The sequence below is a fragment of the Sciurus carolinensis genome, chromosome 11 (assembly GCF_902686445.1).
Source record: "Sciurus carolinensis chromosome 11, mSciCar1.2, whole genome shotgun sequence".
Classification (NCBI taxonomy): domain Eukaryota; kingdom Metazoa; phylum Chordata; class Mammalia; order Rodentia; family Sciuridae; genus Sciurus; species Sciurus carolinensis.
In genome coordinates, this window is record NC_062223.1 from 27,904,200 (window position 1) to 27,917,520 (window position 13,321).

The 13,321-nt window shown below is 38.4% G+C and overlaps 2 protein-coding genes and 1 pseudogene across 2 annotated transcripts; 1 reads left to right on the forward strand and 2 right to left on the reverse strand.

Moving 5' to 3' along the window:
* Positions 1-2,249: 2,249 nt before the first annotated feature.
* On the reverse strand, positions 2,250-3,176 carry LOC124960539 (olfactory receptor 4C45-like). The gene has a single exon (XM_047519359.1). The coding sequence runs from the start codon at positions 3,168-3,170 to the stop codon at positions 2,250-2,252; it is 921 nt and encodes a 306-aa protein (XP_047375315.1). The 5' UTR covers positions 3,171-3,176.
* Positions 3,177-9,364: 6,188 nt separating this feature from the next.
* Positions 9,365-10,606, reverse strand: LOC124959338 (olfactory receptor 4C5-like). The gene is made up of 2 exons (XM_047517858.1): positions 9,992-10,606; positions 9,365-9,640 (listed from the first exon to the last, which is right to left on the reverse strand). The coding sequence occupies exons 1-2, from the start codon at positions 10,604-10,606 to the stop codon at positions 9,365-9,367; spliced, it is 891 nt and encodes a 296-aa protein (XP_047373814.1).
* A 534-nt stretch (positions 10,607-11,140) lies between these two features.
* On the forward strand, positions 11,141-11,739 carry LOC124960696 (GTP-binding protein SAR1b-like; annotated as a pseudogene).
* Positions 11,740-13,321: the final 1,582 nt, after the last annotated feature.

The window sequence follows — 13,321 nt, forward strand, 5'->3', positions numbered from 1 at the left end:
CATGAGAATCAAAACATTCATGGCAAATCACTAGCTGACTGAGAGGGGAATTCTGCCTACACCAAATTTTAACTAAATAAAATATAAGTTCATTTAGATTAATTAGCTTTTAAGTGTTCTTAGCACAAAAAGGATAGTGATGTGAGGTAATGCGTATGTTAATTAGCTCAATTTAGCCATTGCACAATGTATACATATTTTGAAAACATCATGCTATACACAATAAATATATATGATTTAATTTTTAATTCAATAAAATAAAATGCTTTGAAGAGAAATTTGTTTATTACCATCAAATCATAAATGAGATCTTAGGTCAGGACTGACCCAAACATCTCACAGCCACTCCCACCTGTGCCCTACTTTGTAACTATGGAGATATTCATGGGTGTTGTAATCCCACAATGGGAAGTTGGGGATGGACTCCTCCTTCCTTTCCAGAGACCTGAACTCAACCCCATTAAGCACCATTGCTAGTGTGACAGCCCACTGCTGTGCTGTCCCTACTCATACCTGGCTCACATTCAGACAGGTGTTGAGGTGAAGTGAGGTCGGGACAGGGGTCTAGTCCTCCTTGAACCACAGCTAGTGAAGGACACTAGCACTGTCCTTTGACTCCTGTCAGGAACTGTGGCCCCCAGCATCCCTTGGCCCCTCGTGACATCCCTGAAGCTCATTCAGTGTCTGAGAAGTTTTTAGTGTTTCTCAACTGAGACACAGTTTCAGTTTAAATAATATGATTCTCACTATTTAAGGAAAGACATAACATTATGGTTATTCTCTTTCACTGGTGCAGAATGAGGGAGAGAGGTGCGGCAGCTGGCTTACAGACACAATGGTGATTAAGGCTGGAGGCAGGATGAGAGGAAGCCTGCTTCCTCTGAAGCTCCTACTTCATCAATTAAAAGTGTCCGACAGTTTCCGAAGCTCTTAGGATTTCATTACAATCTTGTGCTTCTGATTTGAGAACATTATCATTCAGTGCCATGACACAACTTGTCCTTACAACACTTATAATTTCCTGTAACAACTGTTTTCTTTCTTTCTTATCCTTTGTTCATGTCTAAAGCCCAACTTTAGAGTTCAGATACTTTCAGTTTTAACTCTCCAAGATTTATCAATTTTATTTCCTTGCTCCAGGCAATTCTGCTCCCACATCCTTTTGTAGACAATTGTATACTAGAAGGAATAGTAGAGATGCAATTGTCAAAATAAGTTGGTTTTTCTTTTTTCCTTTTTTTTTTTCTTTTTTTTTTTTTTTGTGGGGAGACATGCTCTTTTTAGAATTGTGTTAAGTGAAAAGGTTTCTACTACTGTAACCTTTCAGATTCCGGAAGATCAAAAAACATATTTTGATGAATGTACTTTTGAAGACATTTCCTACTGTTCTACAGACTTTTCATTTCTGTTTCTATTCCTCTTTTAAAATAAAAATTAATCCTGACTTGAGTGAAGAGCATGAAAGTCATCAAGAATATTGCTCTTGGTGCATGTCACACCATAATGAGGCTCTGAACTGATGGTAGTTTTGCCTATATATATCCTTCCATAGCAAAGGTATTAAAAACTGTATTTTATGAGTGCATTGGTATAAAGATAAATAAAACTTAAGTTATATTTATGTATATCAAATTAAATTATGTTTATATAGAATTATAATGTATACAAAATGAAACTATTCAGTCATAAAAAAAATGAATTCCTGCAATGGTAGCAACATGGATGAAACTGAAAACACAATTCAAAGGAAAAAAGACAGACAAATACTGTATATGCTCACTCTCAAGGAAACTAAAACATCTGATCTTGTAGAAGTTGAGAGTAGAATAGTGGTTACTAAAGGCGAGGAAGATGTGGAGAAGGTAATAGAGGAAGGTTGGATAAGGAGTACCAAGCTACGTAGGAAGAATAAGTTCTAATGTTCTACAGTCCAGGAGGGTGAATGTAGCTCACAATTTATTACACATTTTATAAATAACTAGAAGAAAAAAATTTAAATAGTCCCAAGAGAAAAAAAAAATAACAATGTTTACAGAGGTGTACATTCTAAGTACCCTGATTTGATTATTGTATATGCTCTACATGTATTGAATTATCACACTGTACCCCATGAATACCTACAATTATAAGCCAATTAAAATTATGATGCATACAGGATAATTGACAGTCCCAATTTTAATCAGTCAAGGACAACAGAGCTTTATAGACCATCACTCAATATTCTTGCCTGAACACACTGACCACAGGATTTATTTGTGATCTGCTTTCAGCATTTGACCCCAGAGCTTCTTCATAACCTTTTTCACTTCCTCATTTCTGAAGGTGTAGATCAAAGGGTTTAACATAGGTGACACTAGGGTACAAAACACTGTCACAGCTTTGTCACTGGGGAGGGAGACCACGGGTCTGAGGTACAGGTATGAGCAAGGGACAAAGAACAGGACAACGACCGTGACGTGAGAGGCACAGGTAGACAGGGCTTTGCGGCGTCCTTCAGAGCTGTGAGTCCTCAGGGAGCACAGGATGACCACATAGGAAGCCACCAGCATGGAGAAGATGATCAAACACAGTGACCCACTGTTGGCAGCAATCAGGGGCCCCAAAGTGTGGGTGTCCATGCAGGCCAGCTCCAGGAGAGGAATTAAATCACACATAAAGTGGTCGATGACATTGGGGCCACAGAATGGTAACTGGGCCATAAACAAAATCTGTATGCCCCCATGAATGAACCCCAAGACCCCAGCCGCCCCCACCAGGAAAACACACACCTGCCGCCTCATGATGGTCATGTAGTGCAAGGGCTTACAGATGGCCACGTAGCGGTCACAGGCCATGGCCAGTAGCAAGATGATCTCAGCTGCAGCAAAGAAATGTTCAGCAAAGAGCTGAGTCATGCAGCCACTGAAGGATATGGCGTTCCTTTCAGAGATCAAGTCAAAGATCATTTTGGGTGCTATGGAGGAAGAGTAGAAACCATCTATAATGGACAAACAGGAGAGAAAGAAGTACATGGGAGAGCCCAGGGCTGGGCTGATGAAGATGGTGACAGATATGAGCGTATTACCTACCAGTGTGATCACATAGGTCACTAAAAACACAGTAAACAAGAGTTTCTGCAGATCTGGATTTTGGGTGAGACCCAGAAGGATGAATTCTGTTACATTGCTCATCTTTCCTGTCAATTTAGTTTGTATTTTGGGCACATGGTTCATCTGAAAAAAACCACAATATTTCTGAGTGATGATATTTCAAATTCCATGTTAAAGTACTCCATTGTCTCCTGGTCTCTGAAATGGATGGAGTCAGGCCTTATTTACCTCAGCTCTTTTGCAGGGAGTTGTAAAGAACACTATTGTAATAAAATAGTGATGATATCTTACAGGTGCCACAAGAAATCAAGTTGTTGTTTTGAATGTTGACTTATGTTTGACTTCTGAACATCCTTTCTTTCTCTAAAAAATCTCGAAGGATGGCTTTCCTTCATTCCTGGGACGAGAACAAATATCATCAATAACAATTATTTTGAAGTTGTAATTCTTTGTCTTCATGGACATCTATGGACATATGAACACTATATTTTATTAAAGTAAACTATATCGTATGAAACAGTGCCACGTCTCTCTGAATCCGAACCAGCTGTTTTCTGACCTGTGGTCCTCTCCATCATATGAATGCACATTTACATAGAATACAGCTGCAGATAGATTTTTTTTTTCCTGAGTGCCAAGGAATTATCTAGTGCAGCTCATTGAGAACCATTCGTTCCAAAGCCCCAGATGTTGTGGATGTCTCTACGTCACCCTTCCATGCTGCTTCTTTCCACATCTTTGGATGTGGATGTAAACAGTACAATGTTCCCCTGAAAATTCACAGTATTTCACAAATAAATTTTCCTTGCATTGGAATTTCAAGATACAGTGTTATACTCTGGATTAAATGTATTTCCCCAGTCACATTTTACAACTGGAATTAAAAGAGACATGAATTTATCCTGAATTTTCTATTGACAAGACATAAACATTAGGCTCAGATAAAGAGGATGAAATTATCATAGTTGGCATAAATTCAGTCAGTTAAGATGAACTTGTTATTTTCATGGCTAACTGGCTTAAATATTGAATATATATAAAAATTTTAAAAATTCCTCTTTTTGAATGATTTAGGTGTGGGCTTTCAAGATTAAGTCCATGTTGTTACAAAAGAGCATGATGTATTTGATTTTCTCTCAGTCTTTTTTACTTCTTTTCCTAATCCCTGCCCAAAACATCAATAATTAAAAAAAAAAAAAAAAAAAACTTCTGGACACAGAAGTCAATCAGTCAGTCACAAGACCCCTCAGCATCCATAAAAGTGTGAACAAATATCTTTGGTTTCAGAAATTCTCTACCCCTGAATTGTTTCCTTTCTATTCTGGGCTCTTGCAGATGATAAATACAGCTGTTACTAATTTTTTTTTAATGGACTTAATTCAAAGTGGCAACATGAAAGTCCTGTATAGGGGAAAATTTTAAGCCTTTACAAACAGAACTCTACAGATTTAGGGTATTTATAGAGATAAATATTAATCACAATGTCTTAAAGGTGACTCCAGTCATTCTTAACAGCATCCGACTTGGCAAAATTACAGATCATGTTTTCCACTGATATCTTCACTGGAAATTCATGTCCAAAGTCATTTTCATAACAAAACACCAAACTTCCAATCAAATGTGTACTTACAAAAACAACTTCAGAGAAAATAAATTTGCTCTATCAAATTACTGTGCTTAAAGTTTTGGAGAAAAGAGTTTCTTTTACACTGACCTGGGTCTGGTGATGGTGGAATTCTCTGCCAATGTTTTCTTCCCCTCTGAGAGTTTGCAACATAGCTTTCCATGGAGTCCATGAGCTGAGACTGTAATTATTGTCATTCTAGACAATTCTCAAATGTGGACATTTTAGTTTATTTGGTTCTTTGTCACTCTGGATTTACTCAGAAAAATAAACCATTTCAGTTAGGAAACTGATACCTCTAGTACTTAATTCCTGCCTGCCCACATCCTTGGTTTCCTATGAAAGCATAAATGAATAATTTTTCAGAAAAAAAATATTTTCAGGTATTTTGAAGTATGGTCAATCCAAATTAAAGACAAAAGGAATTCAACCTAATTATTCAAATCAGGAAAAGTCATTATATTCATCAACAAAACATACAATGAATCCTGTGGTTGGACATTGTTTTCTCAATCAATCTGGGCAATCTTTGGCTTCCTATGAGCCTAAGAACAGTGTGGAGAGGGGATTCTAAGTTCTCCATTCAACTCTATTACCCTGAAAACCCACTCAGCTCAGGAGTGGGATCTCACAAACAAGTCTCCATCTTATCAGTGATGGCTCTGCTGCTGTCATTTGCTCAGACACTATATACTCCCCTCATAGACTCTAGAGAAATGTTTAAATTGACTTTCTGAGACTCCAGGGTTTTGGAATGATTTGACCCTTCAAGTACCCAGAGGATCTGTAATTGGCTGTGCTGAAATATTTTCCAAGGCAACAGTAAAAGTCCTTTGCTTACTCCCTTGGTGTCCACAAGCATCATTAGTGGCTAGTTTTAGAAAGGCACTTAAGGTGGGACTCAACATATGTCCAGACTACAGTTTAGGATAAAACTTAAGTAATACTATTTGGAAAACTCCTTTTCAAATTGTGATCTTGTTGACCATGGCCTAGGATATGGGTTGGTTTTAGCCATAGATCAAAGACCAGAGAGTGAATTTTTCTATGAAACATGACTAGTGTCAAATATACGGTTGCTCTGAAGGATGAAACTGCCAGTGATCAAGACTCTGTCTGAGTATGCTGGCGATTGTGCATGCTTATTAGTGACGGACTGAAGGGATTTAGATGGCAGGATTCCCAGCTACCAAAGATTGCGTGATTTAAAATCATGAGGACATCAACTTCTTAAAAGGAAATCTCATACAGGACACACACTGCTTACTGGAGAGAGAGAATACTGATAGGTAGACTTGGGCGCCATGCTTCCAACAGAAGCTTTGAGAACAGCACAGTCATGTAAAAACTGTGGATAGAGATACACAGAGCACCTGGGAAGGAGACCACACCACTATCTCATCTCCCACATCTTCTGAGGTGATGAAGAATGACTGCCACCTCACCTGGAAACACCTTTCTTTGCTATTAACCTTTAAGCCAAACTGAGACACTCCTGAAGTCCAGCACAGAAAAGGAAAGAAGGGCTATCTTCTCTGTTCTCAGTAGTCATCACTTTGCTGCCTTAGAGTGTCCCCAGCCTCACTCATAGTACTCCTCTCCCTTAACACTTTGTTAATCAATTTTTACTTTAATGTTAAAGGGGATAAAGGTACATATTAGTGACTGAATGCACAGTAAATTTCCATAACCAAGCAACATAGACACACATCATATGACGGAAAACATAAGTGTAACAAAAGTCCAAGAACAATACATAGTAAAATTTTAATATACTATCAGTTTTATAGATATTGAACAATTTGCATAATTAAAACTTGGTATCTGTTGAATAAACTCTCTGAACTATTCCTTTCAGTTAGCTTATGGAAACTACCACTCTACTCTCTATTTCTATGAGTTTGAATATTTGAGATACTTTATAGAAGTGGAATAATGGGGTTTTTGATACCCTCTTTTTTTTTTTTTTTTTTTTTCACCTAGCCTGGAATACTAAAGGTTCATCTGTGTATTTGCATATGACAGGGTTTCTTTCTTTTATAAGATTGAGTAGCATTCCATTGTATGTATACTTCACAATTTATTTATCCATTCACCTATAAATTTGAAAATTTCCACCTCTTTAATCATGCCACAATAACACAATAAGTGCAGGTATTTTCTTATATTTTCTTATGTCAATTATTTTATTTTATAGAATTTTGGGGGATGTTTTGCTCTCTACCTTTTTGGGCTACTGAAGAGTGAATTGTGGGATGCTTTGTAAATGAGCTACAGTCTCAGGCCTTTTTTATTTTTTATTTTGAGACAGGGTCTCACTAAGTTGCTGAGGCTGGCCGTGAATCTGTGATCTTCTGCCTCAGTGTCCTGAATGGCTGGGATTACAATTGTGCACCACCATGTCTTGCTGGTCTTTCATGTTGAAATAATTTCAGACTTTTAGAAAGTTGCAATCTGACTTCAATTCTTCAGTATAAATACTCAGAAATGGGGTTGTGCATCGTATGGTACTTTGATTTTTAAGCAATTTAAAGAGTTTCTTTCTGTTTTCCCGAGCAGCTGCACCATTTTCACAAATAGGGTCCATAGCTGCTGTGAGCAGGCCTGAGGCTGAATCTATGTGGGATGGTCTGGAAATGGGAAAAGATCTTCAGCTGAAGATCTGAAGCTGCTGGGTTCAGCCTGCTGGTGTTGTGGGCTTGGAGACCAGGCTAGCTGTGCAGTCAGTGCTGGTTTGATTGAGGCAGACTTGGTGTTTTGTCCATTGCAAAGTTCAGTGCTCACTTTCCTCTGCCTCCCCAGGAAAAGCAGATCTCTAACCATTCTGTGTTGCTAGGTGTTGGGGGAGAGGGTGATGCAGGTATTGCAAGCATAATCTTCTGAGATTCAAGGAAAATGTGGGGTATATAGATCATAGGGAATTGGTGGGAAATTGGAGTACAGCCTGAGGGAGAATATGTAGGAAAAGATCTGTCAAGAGGATATGCTCTGGAGGCTTTGCAGTCCTAGCTCACATTGGAGGTCATAATTTTTCTTGGCACTCATGTAGTATAAAGTTATATAATTTCCTTCAGTATTGTCTTATAAGTAACAGGAATAAGATGAAGGTATATAAATTGTTTTAAATATGTCATTTAGTTACACTGAATCAAAAAAAGTCCCTACATGGGCTTGGTTTTATAAGGATTGCTATGAACACATCCTACACTATTTGAGAGAATCAAGATACTTGCAATAGTTATGTTAAACTCCTTTCTCATTAACACCGATACCTCTTCAAAAGCACAAAGTTAGTTTGTGCTTTAGTCAGGACAAACTGAGATTTGCTACGGTGGCAAAACCACATCTTAGTGGTTTAACATATACAATTTTATTTCCTGTTTATCCACTAGCTTTTGGTGTTTCTCCAGTCCAGCTTCTTTCCTGCGGTTACTCAGTGATCCAGGTTGTTTTCCTGTATGGCCCTTCCATCCTAGGGTGTCTTTCAGCTTTTCTATAGGAGGGAAGAAGAAGTCTGAGGGAATAAAAATTGGCTGCTAAGTCATTCTATGACACAGATCAGTCACTTCTGTGAACATGGTCCTACTTTAAAAACATGGGCTGGAAAGCAAGAAAAAGTAAGACAACCTTATGTTCCATTTGGAGTGAATGGTTTACTAACCTGCTGAAAATCACCTGCATGTAATTAATATGTATTTAACAAAAGACATGGGTTTGGTGAAGGAGTCCTTTGGATTTAGTCTTTATAATGGTGGAAGTGGTGTTAAGAAGATTTGTAAGACTTGTGTCCTGGACTTGACCTGAATTGTTTTCTTCTTTCTTTCTAAATCTGGGCCCCTTTTCTTAAAATTGTATTTTATGTATATCTAAATTACTCCCATAGTTTTTGTCTGTAATTTTCTACTCAATTTTGAATGTATTGAGTGTCTTCCTTGATTATTCAGATAACTCATTTTCTATTGTGTCAGCTGTCTTTGTCCTTATTAGCCAAGGCACAAATACAACCCATAATAGTTTTTATTGGTGTGTAGGAAAGTTCCTCAGGAAGGATCTTCTATTTGAGAAATGATGTCCAAGATTTATCTATGACTATACCTGGAAGAATTGTATACCACTCTATGACTTTCAGCAGACAACAATTTATTCTGGAAACAGCAATATTTTAAGATAAATGGAGCCCCCTGGAGGTCTGTAGCACAATAGTAATAATTTCTGGGTAAACCCTGCCTCAATGATTCTCATTTCTAAAAAAAATTGTTTTGTGTTGTTCTCTGTCCTTTGCAGTAATACATTTACCTTGATTTTAGTAGTTGGAATTAAAATTATATTTTTCAACAAAATTTTAATGTGAAGTCCATTTGCTAAAATATTGCAGTTACTCAGTCTATTGGAATGTATTGGAATGTGTCCCCAAACTTTGCCCCAAATTGTCATATTGATTACATAAACTGATGGAATAAACTATGTGGCAACATTTTTATGCTAGCTAGCAATGTACTTTCTTGTGGTAACTAATTTGTAAATTTCAGGGTTTTCCTAATAGGCAACACCTTAGTCATCATTTAATCAAATACTCATCTTTTAAGTTAAAATGTGAGTAGATTTTGTTTTATATTCTCTCTTCATTCGAATCATTGCCCAAGATGAGTCTTCAGCCCCAGAACTTCCTCATGGCGTTCTTCACCTCTGTGTTTCTGAGGGTGTAGATTAAAGGGTTTAGCATGGGTGTCACCATAGTATAAAACACAGCCACCACTTTGTGCTGAAAATACATAAATATACAGGGCACAAAGAAGAGGACCACTACAGCAATGTGGGAGGCACAGGTGGAGAGAGCCTTCCACCGCTCTTCAGGACTGCAAGTCTTTAGGGAGCACAGGATGAGGAGGTAGGATGTGATTAGAATAGCAAATATGATCACGTACATCTGTGGCGGGCGAGACCGGGGGGCCCAGGGTTACGCCACATGCATCCAAGATGGCAACTGGCAGAGAGCCAAAGGGTGTGCTGAATGCGCCTTGAGAAAATCAGGAAGCGTTTACCATTGGCTGTATGATAATTAGTTCAGCCGCCTAGCGGGTGGACAGATATATCTTACATGTATGCTTGAGCTTGTGATTGCTTGACCTTTAATAGGATTGGATGGAGATATCTGATTACAATTGCTTATGCATGAGACTGCTTATATATTGAGGGTGTTATCCGAATAAAGCGGAAGCTGCTTCATGAACTTCTGAAGAGTACCTGTCATTTGTCCTGCTAGTCAGCGGCAAGTGGCACACATCAGCCCACTGTTGGCAGCCACAAGGAGCCCATAGATGTGAGCATCCCTGCAGGAGAGTTTCAGGAGGGGAAAAAGGTCACAGATGAAATGATCAATGACATTTGGCCCACAGAAGGGTAACCAGACCATGAAAATAGTTTGAATCAGACCATGTAAAATACCTCCAGCCCAGGCCAGGGACACCAGGAGGCCACACACATGCCTGTTCATTGTGATCATGTAGCACAGGAGCTTGCAGATGGCCACATAGCGATCATAGGCCATCACTGTGAGCAGGATGATCTCCACTTCCCCAAAGAAATGTTCTGCAAAGAGCTGAGTCATGCACCCACTAAAGGAGATAGTTTTCTTCTCAGCAAGTAAGTCAAATATCATTTTAGGGGTCATGGTAGAAGAGCAGCAGCCATCTATAAAGGACAAGAAGGACAGGAAAAAATACATGGGGGTGTCCAGGGCTGGGCTGGTGGTGATCATCATAACAATGAGTAGGTTGCTTAACAGGGTGAGGAAGTAGATGATCAGAAATACAGCAAATAGGAGTTTCTGCACATGTGGGTTCTGGGTCAGGCCGAGCAGGAAGAATTCTGTCACGCAGTTCACTTGCTCCATGAATGCAGCTTGGCATGAGTGTGATTGATTTATCCATGAAAAGGTACAAGAATTTAAATTGTGGCAAGTTTTGAACGAACAAATAACTTGGATCAGGAATTTTTCTGTAACACTGATGTACTTCCCTAGCAGAAAAACTCAAGACTGAAGATTGGAGAATACTGATAGCTCTTTGCAATTCCGCCTCAGAAAGTGTAAGGCCGCTCGGAGGAGGGAATTGCATTCACCCCATCTCAGGTGAGTTGCAGCTTGCGCGGACACGTGGGCAGCAGCTGTGGACCCCAAGGAAGGCACACTTTAAGGCTTAGGCCCACCTTGGGCTCCTGCTGGTGATCCTGAGAAGAAGAGGTGCCTGTTTTTCGCCCGGAATTGGGTGACTTGAGGGACCATGGGTCCCATCCATGCTCCTTGGGGCCGCCATGATGTCCCTCTGGGCAGGACCCAAGGCTGCCAGGCACTGTTACTTCAGGTAACTCAAGATGACAGCCTCTTCGTGGGCCTCGGTTTCCTTACCTGGTCCTGTGAGATATGGATATGTCCTTCATATTTGATTGGATTTACAGTGGGTTCAGCAGTGTACTACAATTTTAAGGATTATATAAGAAAACCGGAAAATCGGTGTTTCTTGGATTAGTTAATGTTGGAAAAACAACATTGCGACACATGCTAAAAGATGACAGACTTGGACAACAGGTCCCAACATTACATCCCACTTTGGAAGAACTGACTATTGCTGGTATGACTTTTACAACTTTTGATCTGGGTGAACATGTTCAAGCCTGAAGAGTATGGAAAAACTACCTTCCTGCTACCAGTGGCATTGTATTGTTTGTGGATTGTGCAGACCATGAAAGACTATTCGAATCAAAAGAAGAACCTGATTCATTAATGACAGATGAAACCATTGCTAATGTGCCTCTACTAATGATTCTTGGGAATAAAACTGACAGACCTGAAGCCATCAGTGAAGAAAGATTACGAGAAATGTTTGGTTTATATGGTCAGACAACAGGAAAGCGCAGTGTGTCTCTGAAAGAACTGAATGCCCGACCTTTAGAAGTTTTCATGTGCAGTGTGCTCAAAAGACAGGTTATGGAGAAGGCTTCTGCTGGATGGCGCAGTACATTGATTAACATCAACATCAACCCACCTCAGCTCCAGGTCTCCACATTCAGGCCTACTCAAAGATTTGATGATTCAACATGCATAACTTGAATTCAATAGACTTTTGTTGGATTTAAAATAGATGTTTTTTAATTATTAACATTAAATCAACTTAATTTGAGTGAGAATTGAAAACTGATTCAAGTAAGTTTGAATATCCCAATGTTTGCTTTCTAATTCCATACAAATAGTTTTTTAAAGTTTATAATCTGACATTACCCCCAGCACCATTTATAAAGAGCAACTTTGCAGCAGTACATTTGAAGCACTTTTTAACAATGTGAATCTACAACTATAAACCATATTTAAAAGCTCATCATGTTAAATTTTTATGTACTTTTTTGGAACTAGTTTTTAAATTTTAGATTATATGTCTGCCTCTTGAGTGTACAGTTAATAATTAGCTTATAAATGATAGCATGATGCCTTACAATTTTCAATAATACTTTTTCTTATGCAAACATCATGCAATAAAACAAACTCTAATGTTTGGCCTCCTTGTTGGGAAAAAAAAAAGATTGGAGAATACTATTAGTCATATAATCAGCTCATAGGCCTCTTCTCTCTCTCATACACACAGGTACACACACACACACACACACACACACACACACACACATACACACACAAATATACCTAATCCTCATACCAAGCATGCTTTTATGAGGTTGCTCATTGAGGAATCTTTCCTGTAATTGTTCATGTATGGATAGTCTCCTAAGAACTGCACAGTATTTTTTCCCCATTGAAAAACAAGTATAGAAAGAGAACCACAGGAAGAGCAGAGGCATGAATCAATGGGTGTCTACACCTCAGTGTCTTCTGTAGTCACCAGTACTGATGGGGCTGCAGGGCAGTTTGTCAACCTTGTCATTTTTAACTTGTTTTCAGGGTGACTATAAAATATCAGGTGAGTTCAATTTGAAATTGAAGATGATATAGTCACATTTCAGAATCAAATGAAGTTAGTGAATGCTCAAAGCTCAGTAAAATATACGCAGGTCATTAAATTTGTTGGTTCATGTTACATTCAAGGACTGTAAGAATACATATAGTGAAGGCTAAAATCAAATACCCTGGAAGAAGCACATCCTGAATGGAATAAAACAGAGAGTATGATACACTCTAGCATTCTCCAAATTTATTTGAAAATTCAGAATTCACTCTCTGGTGATCTTTAGTCATGTTTAGATTTTAAGTCATTTTTGCAAATCAAAATCCAATTTATGAAGAGAGCTGACACTTTTAAGCTGAGGAAATAGAGCCACCATAATTTGTTGGACAGAGTGTGTTATTTAGAGTCAGAGAGAATATTTTTTTTTTAACTAATACTGATGCTTAGTCACAAGATGTGGGGTTCAGATCCTGGTCTCAGTGCTTCTAAAGTTTCCTATATATAAAATACAAAAATAGCAGGTGGTGTAGAGTTATTAAAGAACATCATTATCATAAATTTCAAAGTTGAATCATAAATTTAAAAACATACCTTCCCCTATACCTGATATACTTGATTAGAGAAATACTTTTAATAATATGACAAATATGATTCTT

Coding starts and splice junctions, on each gene's coding strand:
- LOC124960539 (XM_047519359.1), bottom strand. CDS start 3,170: ATGAGCAATGTAACAGAATTCATCCTTCTGGGTCTCACCCAAAATCCA.
- LOC124959338 (XM_047517858.1), bottom strand. CDS start 10,606: ATGGAGCAAGTGAACTGCGTGACAGAATTCTTCCTGCTCGGCCTGACC. Junction 9,641..9,991: donor CCAACAGTGGGCTGATGTGT/GCCACTTGCCGC, acceptor CGCCCGCCACAG/ATGTACGTGATCATATTTGC.